The following is a 23,538-nucleotide window of genomic DNA, read 5'->3' as shown; positions in this document are numbered from 1 at the left end:
TTCTTCTCCTTCTTCTTCTTCTTCTTCCCTTTCTTTCCGTTTGATTGCCTTTTAACCGCACACGATATTATTGAAAACAAATGGAAGTACTTCGGCAAAGATATCGATATTAGGATCTAGACTTCGGCCGAGCCCCTCGATCACTACCATACTGAGAATCACGCTGCTAAAGGATCCGTCCTGCTTCACCCGGTGACGAACCATCGCGGAAAATAATTCAGACACAACGGTACTTACATTCACCTGCAAAGGTTCAAACAACCGCTCAAGAAAAAGTCGTTGCACCTTTACTTCGATATTACTCAACTTATTGTTAGATTTATTTTTTCATATATTTATTTATCCTGCGCGCGTTTCCCTTTTTTTTTGTTTGCTTTTTTTTATAATTTGTCGTTTAAATTTATATTATTATAACAATGATGATGATGATGATGATAATAATAATAATAATAATTTTCTTTTCCTATTGCAAGAGTTATTGGCAAAGAAAATAAATTGATTTACAAACGATTAATTAAAAAAATCTTACGTTGGTTAAATTGGTTTGATTTTTAAGATGATTCGTCACTATTTCGTTCATCGTAGTTTTGAAACCATCTGGATCCGGTGTCATATGCAATGAATGTTCCAATATATATTCCGCTGCGAGTTCACCCTGTAACGAAATGAATAATGAATATAATATTGTATATGCAAATGCACAGACACGCATATATATATATATATATATATATATATATATATATATCCACACACATACATACATCTCCCATCAATACCGATCGAAAGACATCTCGAAGATTTTTTCGACATCGGTCGTTCAGAGATACCACCAAACCACAGTCGAGTACTACCAGTCTCGGATCATTCTCCGTATAATCAGAGCTAATGACTCTCAAAAAAAGATCAAGAAAAGTAGATGTCGGTTTCTTTACTTCCTGGACCAAAATGTTACCCGGGTGGAGATCGCAATGGATAAAATTATCGTTGAATACCTGCGGTGGACAAGAAAACGTCCCTTCTTTATATTGGTAAGAAATTATTTCAGAGAAAGATCCTCGAATGTGCGTGCATGTCTGCATTTTATTTAACTCACCATTTTAAGAATCATTGTAATACCCAACTTCGCCAATTTACGTTGTATATTATTATTCTCATAATCGAAATAATCGGATATAGGTGATCCCTCGTGAAAAGTTTCAACCAATATCTCGTTACGCGTATATTCCATGTATGGTCGAGGAAATGTTATTTCGTTCGTTTTCCAAAAATTATTGCTAAATTTAATCAAATTATATGCTTCTAATCTCATATCGACCTTCGTAAAGAAAATTAAACCAATAGGATTATAATTTATAGCCCAACAAAAAATACAACATTATGTTAACAATTTACTTGTTGTTCCATCATCAATGAAAATTCGTCGATACAATCGGTTAAACTCAGCCAATGTAAATCCGGTACGAAATACGTGATGAGTTTACTAATCATTCGCATTATCTTTAAGTCTCTCCTATCAAAAAATCAAAGATATATATATGTACATATTTATATAGTTTCTTATTTTATCTCTGTTTTTTTTTATAAATAAAAAAATATATAAAATTAGATTTATAATATATATTCTCATACTTCATATGACTTTTAATACCAGGATGAAGGACCTTAACGGCAACTGGCTGCAATTTTCTATCAATTTGATCAATCTTTTCGTCTTCCTCTCTGGTCAATATTTTTTCTGCGATTGTTATTGCAAAATGTTACACGAAAGCAATTTCATTTAGACTATTTTCTCTCTTTCTTTCTTTCTTGCTTACCCAATAAAGTGAAGAAGTGTCCCATATTTAAATATTCGATAGCTGCAAGACGGTAATATTATTATTAAACATTTATATTTTCCACATCTATAAAAATATCACTTTTTATCTTACTTTCAACGAAACGCGATAGCCGAGGCTCTTGTATCCTCCCTGCATGAACGTTGAGATCAACCCACGCCTTGTAAACCTGCGAATCGATAAACAACTGATAAATAAATATTATTTATGTTGTATGCAAAATACAATCTAATATTAATTAGAAAGATAAAAATGAAAAATCATTAGAAGTAATATTTTACCTCTGTACCTGGGCACAACATCCCGAACCAATTGGAGTATCGTCCTCGAATTTGACAAAAATGTCTCTCCAATTTGGTCCGTAGGTTGCTTTGAGTAAATTTTTAGTATACAACCATGAGTGATGTGATGCATTACGTTGTAATTGTACGAGAGAATTACAAATATTTTCGGGAAATAGATCCTTTCTCGTTGACATCCATTGACCAAATTTGATAAAAGTTGGACCCAAGAATATGATTACTAATTCAATAAATAAATAATATATTAAACAGAGAGAGAGAGTAATAAATAAAATAATTAGCACTTATTACATAACAAACAATATATTATAAATAAATATACATAATATTGTGAAAATAATATTTAAAAAATTAAAAAGAAAAAGGTATAAAGTAATGAAATAAAATAGTTGGATAAGTGCGGTTAAATCTTAAATTACCTTTACGAAGGATAATCGGAAAAACTTGAGAGTTTGTCAGTGGGATTATTAAAAAAGCGGTGGCCAAGATAATGGCGGCTAAGGTTATGACCACGAGCCTTGCGATTATCAAAATTGCTTCGGCTGTACCGCTAAAGAAACCCCCGTTCTCATCGGCTTTTACGAGCGGACGAAAATATCTTTCCTTATTTTTGACCTTCGGCTCGTGGGAGATCGTAAATATCAAATTAAAAATGATCCTCCTTCTGAGATTAAACTTATCGAATCGATTTATCCTCGAATCATATCGATTCTCCCTTCGTATATCGAACTTCGATTTATTTCCCGCGTATCCGCCATTTTGATATCTTGCAAATCTCAAAACGTTGAAAATTCTTACAATTTTTTTACTTACTTTCAACATCCTTTTTCTGCAGTGTTATTTATTCGATCTATTTTTATGAATATTTTTCAGATTAGTATTTTTAATATATGCTTATTAATATTTATAATAAAATATTATACGATAAATGTGTGATTGATGTTGCAATGATTAATACAAAAATTGACAATATTTTATTATAATAAATAGATAATACTTATGCACCCTGTTGCAATTTATAACTTTGTAATCATAATCCAATCCTTTAATATAACTCATTATAAATAAAAACCTTTATTAAACACATACCAAATATGTCAGTGAAAGACTGAATATTTGGATTTATTTTTATACATTAATATTTCGGACATATACCAGGCAACCATATGAATCTTGTCATTCTCCAATTTCGGTCTTTCACGGTATATATATATATATATGTATATTTTCTTTTATATTAAATACTAATTTAAAATATTAGAAGATAAATTAATTTTATTACTTATTTTATATTTCTCAAACTAAATCACGAACCTTAACGTCATCAGTTCAATCGTCGTATTCAAATCCATGATAATATCACGTATTACAAAATTAATTTTATCATTCTTCTGACGAAATATTTATCGTTTTATTATTTTCTTATGTAAAATTACAATCGTAATACACTTTTTTAGTAATCATAATTTACACGAAATTACCGAAATAATAACTGACGACTTGAATGCGTGTATAAATAAAAATGGCGCCTCCTTTAGAAATTTAACTGTGATTGACACACAATGTTTATAAAATTATTGTTTTAAAATTGTATTTTAAAGAGAAAAAGCAATAAAATTTTCTCTTATGAATATATTATTAATAACATTTACATTTAAAATAATAAATTTGAATATACAATTAATAAAATTTGGATCTTTATCTTTTTTAAAAGAACGAATGTAATTGGTCATTTCTGTTGTAGCTAAGTATCCTTAGAAATGATTCGTTCCAGTATTACATTCCGGCCTATCCTGTAACGAAAGGGAAAAAATTAAAAAAAATACGAACGAAATAAATGCTACTTTTGTTAATAATTATCATTAATGTTGTTTTAAAAAAAATGAGGATTAAAAAATTAATTGATATTTAAATGGAATGTGTTTAACCTAGGGATTTTACGAGAATAATCATAAGAAATGGGAATAATATCGTAAGTCTATAACATGCATAATAACAATATTCAATAACATATCCTTGTTCTTAAAAAAATTATTTGTAAATTAAACGGATTTGTTTAAATATTATTAAGTTATTTAGTATTATTTTTTCTTTTTTAAATAAACGTATATAGATAGAGGAATAATGTTTCTTTCCACGATTATGGCAATATTGTATGGCTTGGTTTAACGGTTAAAAATAAAGCAGCGCTAGAAAGAGACGCGAGAAATAATAAAATGTGTACGTACAGTTATATACACTGATCTAATGTGACATTCCTCGTTTTCACGTTTCTGCAAGTGATTAAAATAAATAAAAAGTTTATATATACAGGCATACGTGTATATAAAACGTTACGGTCCGATAAATCTCGATAAATCTCGATAAAGAGAAATGAATAAACAACGACGATACTAAAAGGTAGCACACGTTCAGGATGGAGAGAAAGTGACAAGTTATTCTTAACCACAACACACCCGGGAGCTTTTCCACTGGAATAAGAAAAGGATCAATAAATATAAATAAACGAAGATTGATATTCGCGTAGAAAGATAATTAGGGTTGTCCCTTATAAAGGAAAACCCTCCTTAGAATGCCTACAGTAGTGAATTCTTCCTTGACATATGAAATTCTTATGTACTTGAATTCCTTTTACTTTGGTATGTTTGCTGTGTGCGAGTTGGGCATGGGACTCTTCAAGGCTGCTAATTTGCCATCTCCGGGCACGAGTACTACACTAACTGAGTTTGCGCTCTTATTCTTCCTTATAGCGACGGAGGGTGCCAGGATCTATTTGGGAAGGAAAGGAAATTTAACTGAACGAGGCCTACCAATACTCATTGGAATTTTTTTAACGTTTCCTAGCTCGTTGGCAACTTTGTATTTCTTATTTTGGCAGAATTATGTGCTTAAATTAGAAGTTATCCTTTGTAGTATACAATTAGTCATTTTAGCATTGGAGCTTATTATCTCGGTCATGTACCTCATAGCAATTTATCGTCCTCCATCTCCTAAAGAATGATCTGTGCGTTATTGGTTTTGTTTCTGAGACATTAGCATGTTGCACGTCAATACGCTATCTCATTATATATATTTTACACTTACTTACATATCTTGCGTGCTATCAAACACTCAGATTTTAAAAGACCGTATATTTCCTATAATCGAACAAGATTGTGTCTTAACTAAACAATCAGAGCATCTCTGCCATGGTTTGACGTAGACTTAATTAGATCCTTTTCAAAAGTTTCTATACGCAAATAATATCATTCATTCTTATTATTAAATCTTTCATAGATAAATCAATTAATGATGCGAATGTTATATACAATATTTTCGTATTAGATTATGAAAAGAAAAAATGATACCAAAGATAGTATAAAATAAAAACTGCATTTCTAACTCAACTGCAGAAAATATTAATAAAGTATATATGTATATATATTTTTGTTAAAATCCTAATATAGCATTATATATAATATTGTATCCATTCTTAAAGTAATTATTAACACAAAGTTTATAATTACATACAATATTTACAAGCAACTATTAGGAAAAGTCATTTATGTATTTATAATATAGTTTGAATTATGATAACATTAATACCATACTTTTTAACATAAACACATTATCAAATTTGTAAAAGTATGACGGTAATATTTTCTACTGCCTGAAATAAAGTTATCTTCTATAAAAAAAAAAAAGTAAATTAAATATTACCCCTACGTTAATATCTTATTTTTTAACCCACGAACCTAGAAACATTGTTAGTAACTTTTTTTCAGTAATAATAATAATGAAAAAAATGACCAACACTGCTCACATGTAGATGTATTTACCTCTTAACGTAGTTTAAAATATTCATTGAATAAGAATCGTACAGCTGCAATATCATAATGCAAATGATTTCTAATGTCGTTAACAATAAAACATTTACATAAATTTCTATTTTTATTTATATATATAATAATAATATTAAAATAAATACTTTTTAAAAATAAATAACATGGTAATGTGTCTTTCTTGTTATTATAATAGTCAACAATTTGTACATCAGACATATAAAATAACTCTGTGTATTGGAACTATGATGATCAATTTAATTGAAATAAAAGATACTATATATATACATTAACTTGTAATAAGCGTTTTTAAATGTTACTATATCAAAATCTGTACAATATATTAAATCTAACACGAAGAATAAGAATTATCAAAATTCTATGATGATGATATACATGTCTTATCTAATTATTATCGTAAGACGTGTATAAGTATTTAAAATAATGTATCATTAAAAATCAGATCGTATGAGATTTTACGTAATAATTAACTTAAATAATCCTAATCTTTTACAGCATTTGCCGCAGCTCTGCGTCTCTTTATAGCTCGTGTTACATTATTACAATAAATTCGAAGGAATACTGAGCCAAATACAAGAAGTATGCCAAATATACCAATTATTTTAATTTCGTGGCTATATATTAAACATGACAGCAATATAGCCAATCCCTGAAAATATGTAATGATATTACATACACAAAATGATATATATTACAGAAATAATAATTATTAATTTTTAAAATAAATTCGTTTTTACCTGTCTTATGGTCATCATTATTACAAAAGTAATAGGACCAAATTTTGAGATTGTATAGAAAATATATAACTGTCCGCTCGCCGAACAAATGGAAATAAGTAAACAATCCACTATAAATCTAGGATACTAATCAAAATTCATCCGCATTAGTCTGATTAGTCGAATAAAATAAAATTACTCGTTGAAATTAGTAATTGCTTACCTTTTTCATGAAATAATAAATTAAAGGAAAACTCGATTGCTGTATAAGAGAAGTAACAGTCAATAAACAAGAAAACATATTTACGGCACACATCATTTGTGCACTGGTTGTACCATATTCAACAAAAAGTGCATTTTGCCAGGTACTCGTAAAACTGTCTAATAATAAATAACCCCCTAAAAGGATAACCCCAGAAACGGTAGTAGCTCCGTCTAAAAATGAGAAGTTAACTTTTAATTAGAAAATTGCATGAATATTTAATTAGTGTATTATATTTTATTTAAATTACCCTTCTGATGTTCGGAACTATTTAACATGAACATTGTCATTCCAACGGAAATAAATATTGCTGTAACATATTCATAATATTCATACTTTGTGCGAGATATTAATTTTCCCATTATCATAACAGGAATAATTTTCGAGGCCTTTGCTAAAACCTACAAAATATATAGTATCGATTATTATAATAGCATTACAAATAATGAACATTTTATGAAACTAAGTATATTTTTACCTGTGTAGGAAAACTAACGTATTTAAGAGCTTCATATTGACACCAACTGCTCATAATGTTCGACATAGAACAAAATACATATTTGTAAAGTGGTGCTTTATGTTGCGGTTGTGTTTTAATAATAAGATATAATCCGGACATGAGAAATGCGAGTATTCTATTTATAAATACTAAAAATTGTGAATCTTCAAAACTGCCCTGATTACCAGAACTATCCTCGTAAACCTACAGAGAACATATAACATTTGATTTTATAATTTATACAAAAATTGAATAATTATATTAAAATAAATCTAAATACCTGAGTCATTATTTTCTCTTGTAAATAACCCCATGTCAAGTAACTAATTTGCAATCCGAGAAAGCAATAAGTGAGTAAGAAACAATCCTGAGTAAACGTACGTTGACTGGTGATAGTTGGTGTATAAGAAGATGCATCTAAGAGACCTGTTTCTGTGTGTCCAAGGAAACATGAGTGAATCAATCTTGGAATACAGCTTTTATCTGTACATATAAAAAAATATATATATAATATAATATAATAGAGTAATCATATGACATAATAATGAATAAAATTATTCGATCTACTTACCACTTCTCTGAATATATTTACTGTACCTTACGTATTTATATATAAGGTAACCTGGTAATAAAATAGTAATATAACCAAATAGGTTAAAACATAGTCGAAGAATCCAACTGTATGAAGTAGATTGTAACAATTCTTCACTGTTATTTGCAAGATATTTTATAATCTCACTTGTTCCAAATACAATACTCACTGAAAATAGTAGCAGTGTGCTACAGAATAAAAACTTTTATTAATATTTATTATAAAACTAAGAATTTATAAATTAAAGACATTAAGTGATTTGTAACAAACTTTAAAAAATAACAAATTGTTTAATATATATTGCATATAATTAACGAATGAATTAGTATAAGTAAAACATACCAAATAATAATATCTCCAATAAAATTCCCCATGCTTTTGGTAAGCTGGAAACTGATATCAAACCAATATATCCCATAAGCACCCATAACCTTTTCAATCGTAACCGTTTGAAAATATCCAAATATCCAAATAAAAAATAACAGATGATATTTTATAAACTTAACACGATATTTGCATATGAGTTATAATTTACTTATACAGTCTTGAATTTTAGGACAATAAATAAAGCAAATAGTTGGAATGAACTCCTCCATGCTTTCTCATGAAGTGTTCATCATGTTCAAAAGATATATAATTATATTCCTTATCTCCCGCTAACACGATTATGCAAAGCAATATTACCACGTCCAATTGAAAAATGATGAAATTTCATTATTAGATTAAAATATCTACAAATAAGAGCCCTGAAAAAAGGAATTCCCCAAGTTTCCATATATTATATTTTATCATTATTATAACCTCAATTTAATATATCCTCTGCTTTTAATAAAATATTTTTCATTAACGATATTTATTTTCTTAACAATTCAATTAGGAAATATTCAATAAAATATCCCATAAAATTATCTTTAAAATTACGAAACATTGAAATTAGATTAGATAATTTTAAAATAGGAATAAGAGCATGATAATTTGTTAATGATAATTTGTTTTTCATTTTATTAATATGATATTTTTTACTGTGCTTTTAGCACAAATATGTACAGAATTGTGTATGTATATCTATGTATAAATAAATATATATATATATATATATATACATATATATATATATATTTAGTTGTTTAAATATTAACCTATTATTTAATCCTCTTCTGACTGATCACCATCGCTTTCATCTTCTAATTCTGGCATAGGAAAGCGTAATATAGCTGCGATACCAGTAAGCTGATCTAGTTCTGCAAATAATATTTCATTACGAATTGAACTAGAAAGTCTGTTTTACACTAATGTATTTAAATAATTACTATTTTTAGTTATTGTAAATATATGTTCGATAATATCAAATAGATAATATATGACTTATACTATTATACATACGTTCACCAGATACATGTAAGCTTGAAAATATTTTAACATCTCCATTATATTCTTTGACGTTTTCTACTATTGCAACATATTCTTTTCTTAATGCAACATCTTGACATCTATCAAAATGATAAATATTAAATTATAAAATAAATATATTTATAAATATATTATTATTTAAATATATATCTAAAATACATTACCTAAATAATTTATCCGATATAAGTAATGTTTCTACCGCTTGAGCTTCATTAGCTTTCTCTACATGTTTTTTACCATAGAAAGCTCTGGCAGAATCTACTTGCAATATCGAATAAAATGTTTCTAAAGCTTTAACTTCGCTAGCTGCTTTGGTATCCGAAATTCGAGACACTACGGCAGGATCGGCCAGAACCTCTGTTATGACAAAAAAAAAAAAATCATAAATAATATTATTACATTTATTGAAATACATATATATATATTAAAATATTACCTTTCAATGAGTGTTTAAACCCAGAACTTGAATGTATTAATAAAAATTTGCCTTTATTTTCTAATATCGTTTTATAATCAGATTTAATTGCCTGCTGAATCATATAATCCATAAATTGATCTTTTACAAATCCAGGACTGGCCAAAATAACACATTTGACAATTTCAAAATTAATATGTCTTAAAATGCCTTGTAAAATGCTCTCATAAAATCGCATCAGACCCTAACAAGTTTCAATAGTTTTTATCAGTTTTGTTTACTTATTTTTCTGTATTTTTTTTTTTTTTGTATTTTTATATTTTCTTTTTCATTTAAATTGTATCATTTATTATACATAAAATTAATATTCTACTTAGAGATATTACTTTTTCATGTTGCGAAACATTCCCTTTTCGTTTCCTAGGTATAACTTGATCTATTTTTGCACGTACTATTGTCATATTGGAAGTTATTAAACAAATATGTGCGATACCTTCTTGCATTACCACAGCGGCAACATCTGCTTTCTGATGAAGGGAAAAAAATCAAAAAAGAATAACAATATTATAATATCGTATTATAATATTGAATAACAATTATTATAATACCTGAGTAGGATCGCATGAAGTTTCTACCCTTTCTAATTTAATAGAATCCCATTGTTCTTTTGTAATAGTAAATTTTCGATTTTGCTCAACATCCAATGTATGATATTGGCCAGTCTACAAAAACATTTGATTATTTTCCATTTCATCGTATACATTAGATTAATTGTAATATATTTATAAATGTATATACCTTGACATATTTATTTTCTTCGACGTTTCTACCTTTGAGTCTAAGAACACACGCTTGAGTATCAAAATCAACACCTTCAACGCATATAGTAAGAGTTGTTCTTACTTTGTAACTACTAGAACTTCCAGTTGATGATTCCATTTGTACTTTTCTGAAAAATAAAAAAGAAGTAAATTAGGAGTAATTTCATTTAAAGATATAAGTATTAAAAACGTGTAGTATATCCATATATTTTTTAAAACACTCTATATATAATGTATATTATAAAATTATTTTTTACCTAAAAGTCGAGCATGTGACAAAATCTCCTTCCTCAATAAGATTATAAGCATGCCACATATCTTCTGTATTTTCTGGAACAAGGCCTATGCTCCTAATAACAATGTATAATGATAAATTAGAAATATTATAATTGCGAGAAGTAAACCATAATAATATATAAATGTAAATGTTCCATACCCTTTCCCATCCTTGTCAACGATCTTTTTAATTAACTTCATCTTTTAGGTATTTTTATATAAATATAACTTCCTAAAATTGTATTGAATCAATCGTTAGATAATTTTTTTCTTCGACATTTATTTATATTAAGAAATTAATATATATGCATATAAAATAAAGATTTTTCTAAGGAACAATTTCATGAGGTAATAATGAAATAATTTGATATTCTTATAGGTTATGTTTAACGAGTTTCAGTTGTCTTCATAATCAATTGATATAAAATTTCAATATAATTACCTTAAATGCTATTGCACTGATATTTATTATTAAATGAGATTCGTTTCATGTTTTTATAAGCTCATTCGAGAGAATATTAAATCTTTTATGACATATGTAAAACATGATATAAACGTTCCTCCTCTTCGCACGAGACACACGTATAATTTCTTCACTCCGTTTTATAATGACAGATTTAGTAAAAAATGCAAAAGTTCGATCATGTGAATCGTAATACGAAAAATAAAATGTCTCTATTATTATAGTTACATTAAAATAATTTCATTTTTACTGTTGGTACCCATTATCTGCAACTTCGCACATTACAATATTATAAACTGAAGTATATTTTTCGATTTAATAATTAATAATTGTTCGATAATAAGCTCTAATTAATAAAAAGTTATAAAGATTTAAAAGTATAATAGTTTTTCCTACGAGATAAATATTTTAAACAGTAATAACTTATAATTGTTGATAAAAGTAAATGTGTACATAAAATAACCGTAATAACTAAAGTTCGTGATAGTTGGTAATACATTTAAAAATTATTAGTAGTGATAATGTGTTTATAGTTGATTCTCTAAAAGAAATATATATTTAAAACAATAACGAATATGAGTACAAAACTTTCTAAAATAATAAATGACATTTTTTATAATGTTCAATTTAATAAAACTTGTCATAAACGTTATATAAAGAAATTAACGTGTATCAGTAAAGAAGTAAGTAACAGTTGTTTCTTATATTAAATAACATCTAATATTATTAAACGAATAAAATATTCTGTACGTAAAAGTTAACATAATTTCTTTTTTCTTTATTTCAGTACGATGTAGAGATATTTCTAAATGAATTTATTAATTGCTTGAAGATACCTCTTTCTACGAATAAAAATCATCCTTCGATTGAGAATACTCTTCAATTTGCTGCTAAATTTGCTGTTAGCTCTTATCCATTTTCTGATAAAGATTCATGCGAAGCTATGCCTTTATTTCTTGAAAATTTATTTAACTTTGTATTGAAGCATCACAATGCCAAGAATTCTTCCGTTAGATTTCACATATGCCATTTTTTAAATATGTTATTAAATTCGATGGGCGAAAACGCGTTTCTAGATGATACGCTTTGCGACAAAATAATTGTCAATATGATGGACCGGTTGTTGGATAAAGCGCACAAAGTTAGAACACAAGCTATCTTTGCTTTGCATAGGCTTCAGGATCCGTCAGATGAAAATTGTCCTATTATAAAAATGTACATTTTTCATTTATCCAAAGATCCTAAAGTACAAGTTCGTAGAGCGGTATTAAAGAGTATGGCTAAAAATCAGAAAACGTTACACACTGTTTTAAATAGAATTAGAGATGTCAATTATACAGTAAGAAAGATGGCTTATGATTTTATCAGTAAAATAACTATCAGATCTTTGACGATCAAACAAAGGAATCAATTGTTGAACGAAGGACTTAAAGATAGATCCGATATTGTTAGGGGATACGTTGAAACTGTATTATTACCAACATGGTTGCGTTATTTCAATGGAGAATATAAAGATCTGATTAAAGCATTAGATGCAGAAATTGGAATTGATGTATGTATTTTAGCACTTAATGTACTCTTTAAGTAAGTATTTAATTAATCATTTATTTTAGAAAATTCAATAATATATTTAAAAAAAAAAATTTAAAGTTAATTATTAATGAATTATATTATATTTGTTTTTACAGAAATGCAGCACCAGATCAATTAATCTGTCAACTACCAATCGATGAAACTACTAAACTTATACCAGTCGATAAATTGTCAAGCGAGAATTCCTTATATTGGAGATGCGTTGCTAAACATTTTCATACTACATCTTCCTTCGATGCATTGGAAAGAATTTTGCCTGAATTATCAAATTTTTCCAAATATATTGATCAATTTATAACCATGTTATCTTCTGAATCGTTTGAAATGTGGGAGAAACAAACGCACAAGTTTATTCTTCTTCAACTTTTTGAGATTATTAAATTTTATGATTTGTCGGATGAAGCAGGAAGAAATAATTTAAGCGAATTAATATTAAATGTCCTACTGACAGAACATTGCTCTGAACAAATAATTGAATGCGTTGTTAAATATTACGAGAATGTGGTACCTGATGTGAATAAAAGACTTGATCTTTTAGCAAATATAATTAGTAAACTCAGAACGCCAACGAAAGATACTACGGAAATTGTAAAAGAAGTACCTGCGGAAAAAGAAACACATAAAAATAATATGCAAGTATGTACTTGCAAGAGCTCCATCATTTATTCTTTAAGTTTAGTTTACTAATTGTTATCATCATATTGAATTTTTTTGTTTATTTATTCAGAAAGCCAGATTACGAGTACAAATTTTAGAACTTCAAGAAGAAGAGTATGAAGCTATAAAAAATAAAGAATATTTGAAAGCTGAGAAACTAAAGGAACAACAAAATAAAATCAATCAAGATTTATTAAAATTTCATGAGAACCAAGAACCTTGTCTTTTGATCAATGACGATGATATCGAAGAAGAAAAAAATGATTCAGAAACAATGATCAAATGTCTCACCATCATGTGCTCTATGATGAGAGTTAAATCGATTAAAACTTTAGTGCCTACTCTTAGATGCCTTCTGAATATAGCCATTTCAAGTTTGGATGTAAGTTATTTCATTTTATACATATATATCTATTTTTCTTTATTCTCAAAATGCATATTTTATTTCTATCTTTTTTAATAATATATTTATATTTATAGCATCCAAACGATAAGGTTCATTTATTAGCATTAGAAGCTTTGGGGATTTTTTGCATATTAGATAAGGAAATAGCTAAAAAACATATCTTTACATTTTTGTTACAATTTTCATTGGAACAAGAAAAACAGGATATATGGATTATCACTTTAAAAGCTCTTTTTGATCTTCTCACGTGTTACGGAATTGACTTTTTTGATGTCAAAAAAATTGACAGCGATAATAGCGCTAATCAATCAAATAAACATAATAAAAATAAGTTATTTAATCCAGTAGAAGAAGAAGATCTTACTGTTTGTACCAATCAATCTATTAGTCAAATACAAAATCCTGATATAATGAAAATTCTAATTGGATTAATGGATAACGTGGTAAGAATTATTTAATATTTCATTTATAATATATTTATATATATATAGTTTCCTGTGTAATATGAAATGTAATAAATTCTTTCCAATAATCGTTACAGAATCAAGATTTAAGAAATATCGCAACGGAGGGACTTTGTAAATTAATTATAAATTTGCAAATAAGCAATTGCTCTTTTTTGTTGGCGCGTATAATAGTAATGTATTTTAATCCAACTAACTCCGACGACGCTTATCTCTGTCAATGTATAAGCTGCTTTTTCCAACAATTTTTAACGAAGATACCTTCAAATCAAGAAATGCTGGAAGAAGCATTCTTCCCGACTTTAAAAATCATTTCCAATGCGCCCGATATTAGTCCCCTTCAAGAAATAAATCTTTACGAAGTAGCTGTTTTTATTTTGAAATTAACTAGTAATAGAGGTAAAGGATCCAACATGAATGCATATTGCGTGCATAATAATTTGGCATTTGCTATACTTGCTGAAATTCTTAATTCGGATAGTAAAATTAGCAAGGATGTGCTCATTAAGTGTTTAAAGGACTTAGATGTACAAGTAGATGACGATTTATCGCAGAAGAATTTAAAAGATGGTATCGAGAAAGTTTTATTACTGGTAAGCGTTTTTTTCGATTTTTTATATTGGACAATTTATAAAATATTTTTTTTATTTATTTATTATATAAATTTTATTTATATGTTATTTTAGGTAAATAAATTCGACAAACGACTAATAAATTGCGTAGAAAGGTTTAAGAACAAATTAGAATCGCCGAATCCTGTTGTAGAAACCGAATTGGAGGAAACAGAAAATGATGATACAGATACAGAAGAGTTTGAATGAAATTATTTATCATTTTGCATTAATGAAGTATCATTATTTGTACAAATATTTAATAAGTTTTTATATTTTCATATAACAGATAAGAATATATATATAAATATTCTTATTTTTAAAATCGTTTTTAATAATAATATTAGGAGAAAGAGAAAGAGTGAGTTTTATAAATTATTATCGATTTTGAATTCTTATAATAATTGAAGATATGTCCAATAATCAAAAATTTCTGTTTTATTATTTCTGGTAATAATAGATACCTGCTTTTATTGATGTCGGTAGTAATAGGTTTATATTCATTTTAATATTGGGTGAAAGAGAAAGAAAATGTTTTAACTGTAACACAGGATACCAGATGGCGTCCATTTTTGTTTATATCAATACTCTAAACACTTATTCAAAGACTCGGTTATAGATTGTAGTGATCAAAGTAAAAAAATAAAATAATGGAGAAATTATCAAATCCGCAAATGATTTGTCACATTGAAAAATCTGTTGATTATTCCTTGTTCGATGCAAAATGGATCCCATGCAGCGCGAAGTTTGTGGTTATGGGCTCACGAGCTCGTGGTACCGGCATTATACAAATTTATGAAGTATCAAGCGGTGAATTGAAACACATTAAGGATATTGAACGTTCTAATCCAGTTAAATGTGGAACGTTTAATGCTTCGAGTTTACGAGACAGGCATTTAGCAGTTGGCGATTTCAAGGTACATCTGATAGAATTGCAAGTTCATTGTAATAACGCATGCACTTTTTAAAAATTGTTTTACGATATCTGATTCCACTATATGTGTATATGTAAGTTAAATATTCATTAGTTTAATGTAACTAGTATAATTTATATCTTTATGCGTATATATCCAAATAGAATGTTTATAATTAATTATTATTTTAGGGCAAACTTAATATATATGATTTGGAAGACCCTTCAATACCACTTTATTCAACTGTTGCTCACAACGATATAATAAATGCTATTTCTGGTGTAGCTGGTTACAGCATTGGTCACGGTGCTCCAGAATTAGTAACAGGATCGCGAGATGGTAGCGTTAAGGTATGGGATCCAAGACAAAAGAATAGACCGGTAGCTATTATGGAACCTAAAGAAGGAGAAACTCGTAGAGATTGTTGGACAGTTGCCTTTGGTAATTCTTACAACTCGGAAGAGAGAGCTATCGCAGCTGGTTATGACAATGGGGATGTGAAAATGTTTGATTTGAGAGCGATGTCTCTTAAATGGGAAAGTAATCTTAAGAATGGCGTTTGTAGTATCGAATACGATAGGAATGATATTCCTATGAACAAATTAGTCGCTACCACTCTTGAGGGTAAATTTTATTTATTCGACTTGAAAACCCAACATCCAAAGAAAGGTTTTACTTATTTAGTTGAAAAGGTACAAAATTGAAATTAATTAAAAGACTATAAAATGAAATGTAGTCACTTATATTATCTAATTTAATTAGGCGCATAAATCAACTGTATGGATGGTCAAACATTTACCACAAAATCGAGAAATATTTGCAACAGGCGGTGGAGATGGTACACTATGTCTTTGGAAATAGTAAGTATAATCGTAAAAGCTCATATAATTACTTTTTAAATGATTATTATTAAAATATTAGCACGATGTCTAAGTAATTTTTTATAATTGTTTTAGTAATTATCCAGAGAAACGAAAGCAAACCAATACAGATGGTATTGAGCAAGGCGTTATTGGAAGTGTAAGCCTACTTCAAAACAATTCCATTTCAACTCAACCGATAAGTGCTTTGGATTGGAGTCCAGATAAACAGGGATTAGCTGTTTGTACATCATTCGATCAATGTTTACGAGTTATTATAACGACTAAACTTAATCTCATATAATGATAATTACCAGAAAGAAGCGTATTATTTAATTTAAAACGTTAATAAAAAGTTAATAAAAATATTTAAATAATATTTATATAAATGTAAATAAATTGTTAAAATTGTAACGAATGAATTTCAAAAATATTATAAAGTAATATTTTTGTGATTATACTTTATGAAATGATTAATTGGCGCTAAGATAAACTTGTAATATCAATTATTTTATTCTTGTTTAACTAGTTCTAGTAGTAAAGAGTCTACCGGTATTACGCAATAACGTGATGCCGCGGGTAGATAAAGCGAATTATGTGTCATTGGGCCAATCTATTTAGGATCAGACCCTTATTAACTGACGGCCATCTTGGCGCATTGCGTTACATAATGATTAGATCGTCGGCCATCTTAGATTTACTACACTTGTAGCTCTTTTGTATATATCGTAGTATATAGTGTATATATATAACGATGAACAACATCACCTACCTCATTTATCGTTCATTTACAAGGTCAACAATAGCACGAGTTTAATTATATAAATTAGTTCTCATTTCCTTTCCATTTACGGTTCGTCTCATTAGAATTAGTATAGCAGAAAAACAACAGCCATTTTTTCGCTCTTCTTCGATATAGTGATTGGAGATTCACTATTGATTGATAAAATATTTTATTTTATATTTGCAATAATTATACGGGATATATAATTGCTTTACCAAGAAAAGAAAACACTTATACTTGACTTTATCAATAAAATTCCAATATTACGTTTATTTCATTTCAAGACACGAACTTACAGTTAAAAAGTATTATTAAGAAAAAAATATTCGCAGCGATCTTAAATATTTGCTAAGAAAATAATAATTCTTTCTGGTTCGTTAAAGCGATTTTGAAGACACCCTTTCTATCTCTCTCTCTCTCTCTGTTGTATCGTACACCCCTATCTAGTTTTATTTAAACAGCAAAATTGTTCTCTCTTAAAATTTGAAAGACCGATACGGTTGTTATATCCGTGGCCTGGAAGTGTACCAACTCGGTTGACATATTGCAGGTAGCGTGCAGAGATAATCTCAAAGAGATTTTTCTCTTTCCCTCGTGTAAGAACGAACTCGTTACCAAAGATGACTGCAGTCTCTAAGATGGGAATGTGTGTATGGTGTGGTCATGCCTGGCACCTATTTTTGTGGATCCGGGTGACAGGACAGCACGTTTATTAGTAGCCAGCGCTCCCTGGCGTTTAACTGTCGTTGACGACGACGATGACGATGACGACGACGACGACGACGAAGACGACGACCATCACCAAGGAACGAACTTGGTGAACGTCCAAAATTTATACACAAGCTAGAGAGAAGAACTACCTTTACACGACCGCCATCTCCTTCGTTTTCCAATGCCATCATTGCGCAAGGTAAAAATATCTTTACTTCGCATGTTATTCTAACGATTAAGCTACCACTACTTATTCTCTCTTTCTCTCTCTGTATTCTATGTTTTAAAAATTCAAAACTTCTAATGTAATAGAAATTGAACAAATATTTCGAATAAAGTATGCACGTGCGAATAAATTAACAGGAATAATGATGGAAATGCTAATTTTATTAATTAATAGTTTCTATGTAACGAGAGAGAGAGAGAAGTTATTTAAAATAATCAAACTACTATTATTTTTTCATTTTCTTTTGAAATTTTGATCTATTTTTGATCTATGAAATGCATAATACGTTACGTATAAGAAGTTAATGATAAATCGATGTTATTCATTGCCAAAGATTTAAGTGTGTAAATAGCCCGACTATGCATTTTAAATGCCAAACGTTCCGAAAGTTCTAATGCAATACTATTATAACCGTACAATGGTATACGTTCATTGCTTGAATCATTTGGTGTTATCTATTCATATTAATAAAATGCGAATTTAATTTGACCGTAATAGCATTGCTTAAAATCTTTAGAAATGATTTCGTCATTGATTATTGCATCTGCCGTTTTAAATTACTCTGGCACTTCGTAGTTACTTCGTAAATGTTAAAATTAATCAACTATCATAGATGAATCTCTGACGATGATCAAATAAATTACCTGTAACAGTCGATACAGTCTTTTTCGAAGGAGGGGAAGGGGTGGGAGATGAGGGAAAGAAGAAACCTTTCCTTCGAATGAGAAACAATGTTTTCCTGCAAATAAACGGATAAAGAAAATACGGAGTGTTAGAAAAATACAACGGATAGATAACGACATATGATACAAACTTTATTTTGTTTCATAAAAAATTGTAAAGTTTATTCAACTTTTTGAGGCAAGGCAGTATTAAATGTGTCCCACCTTTTTAATGCATAAATATGCACGGTGGAATTATTCGAGTCTCACCCTCTATGACAAAAAACTTCATTGAATTATTATTATTTTTTGTATGTTTCGTGCCTCAAAGGGTTAAAAACGACAGAGTCATAAAACTAATCTTCTTAGTCGATAAATTAACCTAAAATGCAAGCTTCTTCATGAGCAGGTACATGTGTTGATCGATTTCGAAACCATGTAAGTTATTTGCGTCACCCTGCAGCCTCATTAATAATCCACCGAAAGATACGTAGGCGGATCTGAAAAATAAAAAAGAAAGCGAAAGTTAGATGAATGTGTATGTGTGTGCTCTAGAAATGAAAAAAAAGTTTTACAATAAAATATTTTACATGGATATTATACCATCAATACTTAATAATTAAGATTAATATTGGCAATATAAAGATAATCGCATTATCCTTCTTGTTTTGTGAAAGATACAAAAATAAGTATATGTAATTGTAGATTTTATATTTAATCATTTTCATTAATTAACGAGTATTCTTATTTGTCGTCAATTTGCAAACGTCATAATTGCAGTGCCGATAGCGGTCGTGAATATAATTTTTTCCACACAACCAGCTAACCACACTGCCAACATGCCGCTAGCCCAGATCAACACATTTTCCTTTTTTCTTTTTTTTTTTTTTTTTTAAAAGAGAATTAAAATTTCGATCTTCCTCTTTGAAATGATCTTTCTCACGAGTTGTTGATCTTCTTTCCGTTTCCGTCGTTACCTGTAACACAAACTACTCGCATATGCAAATACCAAACGAGTTCTTACGCTATTTTATTCGTTGGAAGGATATTTATAATATTGTCATTTTCTTTCCCACTCGCAATTAACATACATATACGTATGCACAAACACATCTCATATACATTTCGTATATACTATATTTATTTTATTGTGACAGTTGTAAACGTAAGCCACGTGTAGGTATGTACTATTTATACGATCACAGAAAATTGCTGTTTCTTCATCCGCCATTTTGTTTTACAAGCAAAAAAGGAAGACAAATAGAATGCAAATTCATCGTAAAAAAAAAGAGAAAAAAAAACAAAGAAATGCATAAATACTACAATAATAAGAAAATATGTGAGAGAGGTATCACGAAAATTGTTTTATTCTGTAATTAACCTCAATTCATGCGTCAAAAAGGTTAAATAATAACGATCTCTCTTCGTTCGGCCATGTAATTGTACGAACGCAATAATCGAAATGATTCTTAACATTCGTTACATAATCGGTATATACATGGCATATGTACTTATGTATGAATGCATACATTTATATTTATCTAAATAAGAGACTTCTATATTTACATATACATACAAACCAATAAACAAATACACATAAGTGCATACACATACATACTCTTTCAATCACTCAAATAATCTATTTTTTCCTTTGTCTCTCCTAACATTTACCTGGAACGAGATCAAACAAAGTTGGGAGGGTTAAAAGAAGAAGAAGAAGAAAGGTTAGGTTAGCTAAATATTCGGATGCATCGAATTTTGCAATGCCTATCTCCTCCTCTTGTGTGGACCTTAACCTTAAAATGGCTGCACACAACAGTTGGGGGGACACGACTAGTTATCTACTTTCTAATTGGGTGACAAATTTGCCCGCCGCCCATTTGGCACGGTTTGAAATCTCTTCGAGAAATAATTCGCCAATAGAAATTAGAGAATTGTATTATAAATTGAAAAATAACGATTTTCATTGAACGCGTCATTTGAACAATTACTTGGCGAATTAAACCAACAGAATAAAGTAGTAGAGTATTATATGATGGATAATAAAAAAGAAAAATATAAAACGTTACGATGATGGTGGTGTGGAGTTTATTATATTCTACGCTTAACGACCTTCGTCGATATAGTCGTAAAACAGAACTCTATCCATTAAAGATTACGTCCGCACCATTTCCTCTTCGATAACGACAAATGTCGTCCTTATGTGCCCTTTTTCTACAACGATTATTATATACGATTATATTCGCGTGATAGGATCATCTATATTATATACAGTATCATATATATATGATCGATAATACAAATATTATATATTTAAATGAATATTTATGATCAAACCAATGTTGGTTCGCAAAATTAAACAATTCCTGGACACGCAATGATCGTAAATTCATTTCGAACTAATTTGGCAATACTATACGTATAATATGTCAGGGAATTTATGATAATTTATGAAAGAGAAGATAGTATAGAGTAATACAAAAAAATGATTTAATTCAATATAGTGAAATTTATTCGTGTTAAATAATAAAACAGAAAAATATGACGATGGATTTGCATTAGAAATGACAACAAAATAATGCCGAAAAGAAGACATTTTTCTTATTGAACGATCTTGTTCTCATGAATTTCTGTAAACGCGTGTTCCTTTCGTGCCTGATGTTCGCCATTTTAAGGGCCAATTATTTTTAATCAAAGTATTTTTCAAAGTATTCTCTCCTAGGTTTTTTCTTTCAGTCGATAGAATTCAAGTCGTTCCCATCGTCGATGCTGCATTGCGATAGTCGCTCGCGCCATTTGTCATTTTTTTTTCTCTGCCACCTTTTATTATTATAATGTATAATATTCTACGTACATTTTTTTTTATAAAATTATATAAAACAAAAATAAAATAATAAAATAATAGAGATAATGATTATGAAAAGTAATAGAAACACATTCAATGATTCGATTTTTTTTTGTTTAAAGAAATTGAAATAAAAAAAACAAATTCTTGGAAAATTATTTGATGATCCTTTCAAATTAACACGTTGATGTAATTTAATATAAATCGATATACTATTTTTCTTAATTGTATCTTTCCCATGAAAGAAATCTTTGAAAATATTTCAAATCAAAAGTTTCTTGTATATTGAACATTCAACGTGTCAAATAAATGTTAAATTATTTACGAATAAAATCAAATAATTAAAGAGAGTTCAAGTTTATCTACTATATGTATATATATTTAATTAGAAATAACATTTGCGAAAAGAAAATATTCGATTAATTCGCGTTAAATATTTTTAATAGAGACGAGAAGTGAAATGAATTGTGATCAGTGAGTGGTATGATTTTTATTATTTGAATACAATAATATCGACGTTTGTATTCTTATCGTTTAAAATCAAGAACAATGACGATAATTAACGTAAAAGATATGAAATCATGATATTTTACGACATTTTTTGTTTAAAATGAAAATATAACGTGATATACAGTAACATCTAAATTATTATAATTATTATAAATCTATATCTATATATATATATATCAATCTTCAAATATATAATTACAAAATTTACAATTAAAACTATTTACAATTAGAAAATATATAAACTTATAATAAATTGAATAACCATCGAAGAGATTCTCATTACGAAGAAATAAATGAAAAAGAAGTAGTAGTAGTAGATAGAAGAAGATATTGATAGTGCTGCGATGCTCGTGATTAGCCGGTGATAATAATATGTTGTCGTTGAAAGGGTTGAGTCTTCATTAGGATGAATCGTACGAGGTCAAAGACTCGAATCAAGATGTACACGCAGTCTCTGTCCTCGTTGTTCATCACGTTCACGTTCCGAACTTCATTATTAATCTTGGATTCTCGATTCTTCATCATCGTCATCATCGTTATCATAGTTCGTTGATTATATTATTCTCTTTTATTTTGTATATTTTCTTTTTGATACGAAACTACATTATCCTCCTCGCAATATTTGTACAATAAATACTTTTGCAGATATTTCTTTTTAAATTTAATGAAAATAATTTCATTTGATTAAATCGACGTTTAATATTGTTTTTCTTCCAAACATTTCTTTTGCTATTCGTATGCATACAAATTATATAAATGTATATATATATTATGATACAATTAAAAAATATATTATTATCGATAATCAGATCGTGGAGAAATGTTTGCATATATGTCATTTGAAAAATAATACTTCGTC

At 28.5% G+C, this 23,538-nt stretch overlaps 7 protein-coding genes across 9 annotated transcripts in view; 3 read left to right on the top strand and 4 right to left on the bottom strand.

The window, feature by feature from the left end:
- On the bottom strand, window positions 1–3,691 carry LOC122525401 (uncharacterized aarF domain-containing protein kinase 2-like). The gene is made up of 11 exons (XM_043648171.1): window positions 3,455–3,691; window positions 2,560–2,990; window positions 2,128–2,360; window positions 1,932–2,007; window positions 1,818–1,859; window positions 1,633–1,738; window positions 1,396–1,513; window positions 1,093–1,318; window positions 765–1,057; window positions 530–655; window positions 1–243 (listed from the first exon to the last, which is right to left on the bottom strand). Exons 2-11 carry the CDS (start codon window positions 2,960–2,962, stop codon window positions 52–54), a joined length of 1,815 nt encoding a protein of 604 aa, XP_043504106.1. The 5' UTR covers window positions 2,963–2,990; window positions 3,455–3,691; the 3' UTR covers window positions 1–51.
- A 311-nt stretch (window positions 3,692–4,002) lies between these two features.
- Window positions 4,003–5,449, top strand: LOC122525479 (transmembrane protein 216-like). 2 transcript variants are annotated; one of them, XM_043648297.1, is made up of 3 exons: window positions 4,003–4,112; window positions 4,254–4,360; window positions 4,454–5,449. In XM_043648297.1, the coding sequence occupies exon 3, from the start codon at window positions 4,713–4,715 to the stop codon at window positions 5,139–5,141; it is 429 nt and encodes a 142-aa protein (XP_043504232.1). In that variant the 5' UTR covers window positions 4,003–4,112; window positions 4,254–4,360; window positions 4,454–4,712; the 3' UTR covers window positions 5,142–5,449. The 2 variants fall into 2 exon arrangements, with proteins under 2 accessions (XP_043504232.1, XP_043504231.1); XM_043648296.1 differs by having other exon boundaries at window positions 4,254–5,449.
- A 485-nt stretch (window positions 5,450–5,934) lies between these two features.
- LOC122525478 (adenosine 3'-phospho 5'-phosphosulfate transporter 1-like) lies at window positions 5,935–8,479 on the bottom strand. Its single transcript, XM_043648295.1, has 8 exons — window positions 8,394–8,479; window positions 8,031–8,239; window positions 7,740–7,942; window positions 7,439–7,663; window positions 7,211–7,361; window positions 6,922–7,133; window positions 6,720–6,845; window positions 5,935–6,631 (listed from the first exon to the last, which is right to left on the bottom strand). Exons 1-8 carry the CDS (start codon window positions 8,477–8,479, stop codon window positions 6,464–6,466), a joined length of 1,380 nt encoding a protein of 459 aa, XP_043504230.1. The 3' UTR covers window positions 5,935–6,463.
- Window positions 8,480–9,029: 550 nt separating this feature from the next.
- Window positions 9,030–11,621, bottom strand: LOC122525477 (protein pelota). The gene is made up of 10 exons (XM_043648293.1): window positions 11,416–11,621; window positions 11,134–11,205; window positions 10,955–11,047; window positions 10,675–10,825; window positions 10,485–10,598; window positions 10,263–10,403; window positions 9,898–10,120; window positions 9,626–9,818; window positions 9,435–9,541; window positions 9,030–9,292 (listed from the first exon to the last, which is right to left on the bottom strand). Exons 2-10 carry the CDS (start codon window positions 11,172–11,174, stop codon window positions 9,198–9,200), a joined length of 1,158 nt encoding a protein of 385 aa, XP_043504228.1. The 5' UTR covers window positions 11,175–11,205; window positions 11,416–11,621; the 3' UTR covers window positions 9,030–9,197.
- Window positions 11,622–11,896: 275 nt separating this feature from the next.
- On the top strand, window positions 11,897–15,444 carry LOC122525490 (condensin complex subunit 3). The gene is made up of 7 exons (XM_043648321.1): window positions 11,897–12,119; window positions 12,224–13,020; window positions 13,125–13,665; window positions 13,757–14,068; window positions 14,167–14,535; window positions 14,634–15,149; window positions 15,243–15,444. The coding sequence occupies exons 1-7, from the start codon at window positions 12,012–12,014 to the stop codon at window positions 15,375–15,377; spliced, it is 2,778 nt and encodes a 925-aa protein (XP_043504256.1). The 5' UTR covers window positions 11,897–12,011; the 3' UTR covers window positions 15,378–15,444.
- Window positions 15,445–15,510: 66 nt separating this feature from the next.
- Window positions 15,511–17,309, top strand: LOC122525489 (dynein axonemal assembly factor 10). The gene is made up of 5 exons (XM_043648320.1): window positions 15,511–15,528; window positions 15,628–16,084; window positions 16,273–16,773; window positions 16,844–16,941; window positions 17,038–17,309. The coding sequence occupies exons 2-5, from the start codon at window positions 15,818–15,820 to the stop codon at window positions 17,243–17,245; spliced, it is 1,074 nt and encodes a 357-aa protein (XP_043504255.1). The 5' UTR covers window positions 15,511–15,528; window positions 15,628–15,817; the 3' UTR covers window positions 17,246–17,309.
- Window positions 17,310–19,452: 2,143 nt separating this feature from the next.
- Window positions 19,453–23,538, bottom strand: part of LOC122525486 (DNA-directed RNA polymerases I, II, and III subunit RPABC3) — a 52,967-nt gene continuing 48,881 nt past the window's right edge. For both annotated transcript variants that reach the window (XM_043648318.1, XM_043648319.1), the window contains exon 4: window positions 19,453–19,824. In XM_043648318.1, coding sequence (XP_043504253.1) covers window positions 19,707–19,824 — 118 coding nt within the window. In that variant the 3' untranslated portion in view covers window positions 19,453–19,706. The remainder of the gene's footprint in view (window positions 19,825–23,538) is intronic.

Source organism: Polistes fuscatus, unplaced genomic scaffold, assembly GCF_010416935.1.
Source record: "Polistes fuscatus isolate 324 unplaced genomic scaffold, CU_Pfus_HIC Scaffold9, whole genome shotgun sequence".
Classification (NCBI taxonomy): Eukaryota; Metazoa; Arthropoda; class Insecta; order Hymenoptera; family Vespidae; genus Polistes; species Polistes fuscatus.
Note: the sequence above shows the minus strand (reverse complement) of the source record. Positions and strands in the feature narration are given on the sequence as shown.

Coding starts and splice junctions, on each gene's coding strand:
- LOC122525479 (XM_043648297.1), top strand. CDS start 4,713: ATGCCTACAGTAGTGAATTCTTCCTTGACATATGAAATTCTTATGTAC.
- LOC122525401 (XM_043648171.1), bottom strand. CDS start 2,962: ATGTTGAAAGTAAGTAAAAAAATTGTAAGAATTTTCAACGTTTTGAGA. Junction 1,739..1,817: donor ACACTTCTTCACTTTATTGG/GTAAGCAAGAAA, acceptor TAACAATCGCAG/AAAAAATATTGACCAGAGAG. Junction 1,058..1,092: donor AATGATTCTTAAAATGGTGA/GTTAAATAAAAT, acceptor CGCACATTCGAG/GATCTTTCTCTGAAATAATT.
- LOC122525478 (XM_043648295.1), bottom strand. CDS start 8,479: ATGGGTGCTTATGGGATATATTGGTTTGATATCAGTTTCCAGCTTACC. Junction 8,240..8,393: donor ATTGGAGATATTATTATTTG/GTATGTTTTACT, acceptor TTTATTCTGTAG/CACACTGCTACTATTTTCAG. Junction 7,134..7,210: donor TAGTTCCGAACATCAGAAGG/GTAATTTAAATA, acceptor TCTCATTTTTAG/ACGGAGCTACTACCGTTTCT.
- LOC122525490 (XM_043648321.1), top strand. CDS start 12,012: ATGAGTACAAAACTTTCTAAAATAATAAATGACATTTTTTATAATGTT. Junction 13,021..13,124: donor GCACTTAATGTACTCTTTAA/GTAAGTATTTAA, acceptor TTGTTTTTACAG/AAATGCAGCACCAGATCAAT. Junction 14,069..14,166: donor TAGCCATTTCAAGTTTGGAT/GTAAGTTATTTC, acceptor TTATATTTATAG/CATCCAAACGATAAGGTTCA.
- LOC122525477 (XM_043648293.1), bottom strand. CDS start 11,174: ATGAAGTTAATTAAAAAGATCGTTGACAAGGATGGGAAAGG. Junction 11,048..11,133: donor GTTGACAAGGATGGGAAAGG/GTATGGAACATT, acceptor CATTGTTATTAG/GAGCATAGGCCTTGTTCCAG. Junction 10,121..10,262: donor ATGTTTCGCAACATGAAAAA/GTAATATCTCTA, acceptor GAAACTTGTTAG/GGTCTGATGCGATTTTATGA.
- LOC122525489 (XM_043648320.1), top strand. CDS start 15,818: ATGGAGAAATTATCAAATCCGCAAATGATTTGTCACATTGAAAAATCT. Junction 16,774..16,843: donor TTACTTATTTAGTTGAAAAG/GTACAAAATTGA, acceptor TAATTTAATTAG/GCGCATAAATCAACTGTATG. Junction 16,942..17,037: donor ACACTATGTCTTTGGAAATA/GTAAGTATAATC, acceptor TAATTGTTTTAG/TAATTATCCAGAGAAACGAA.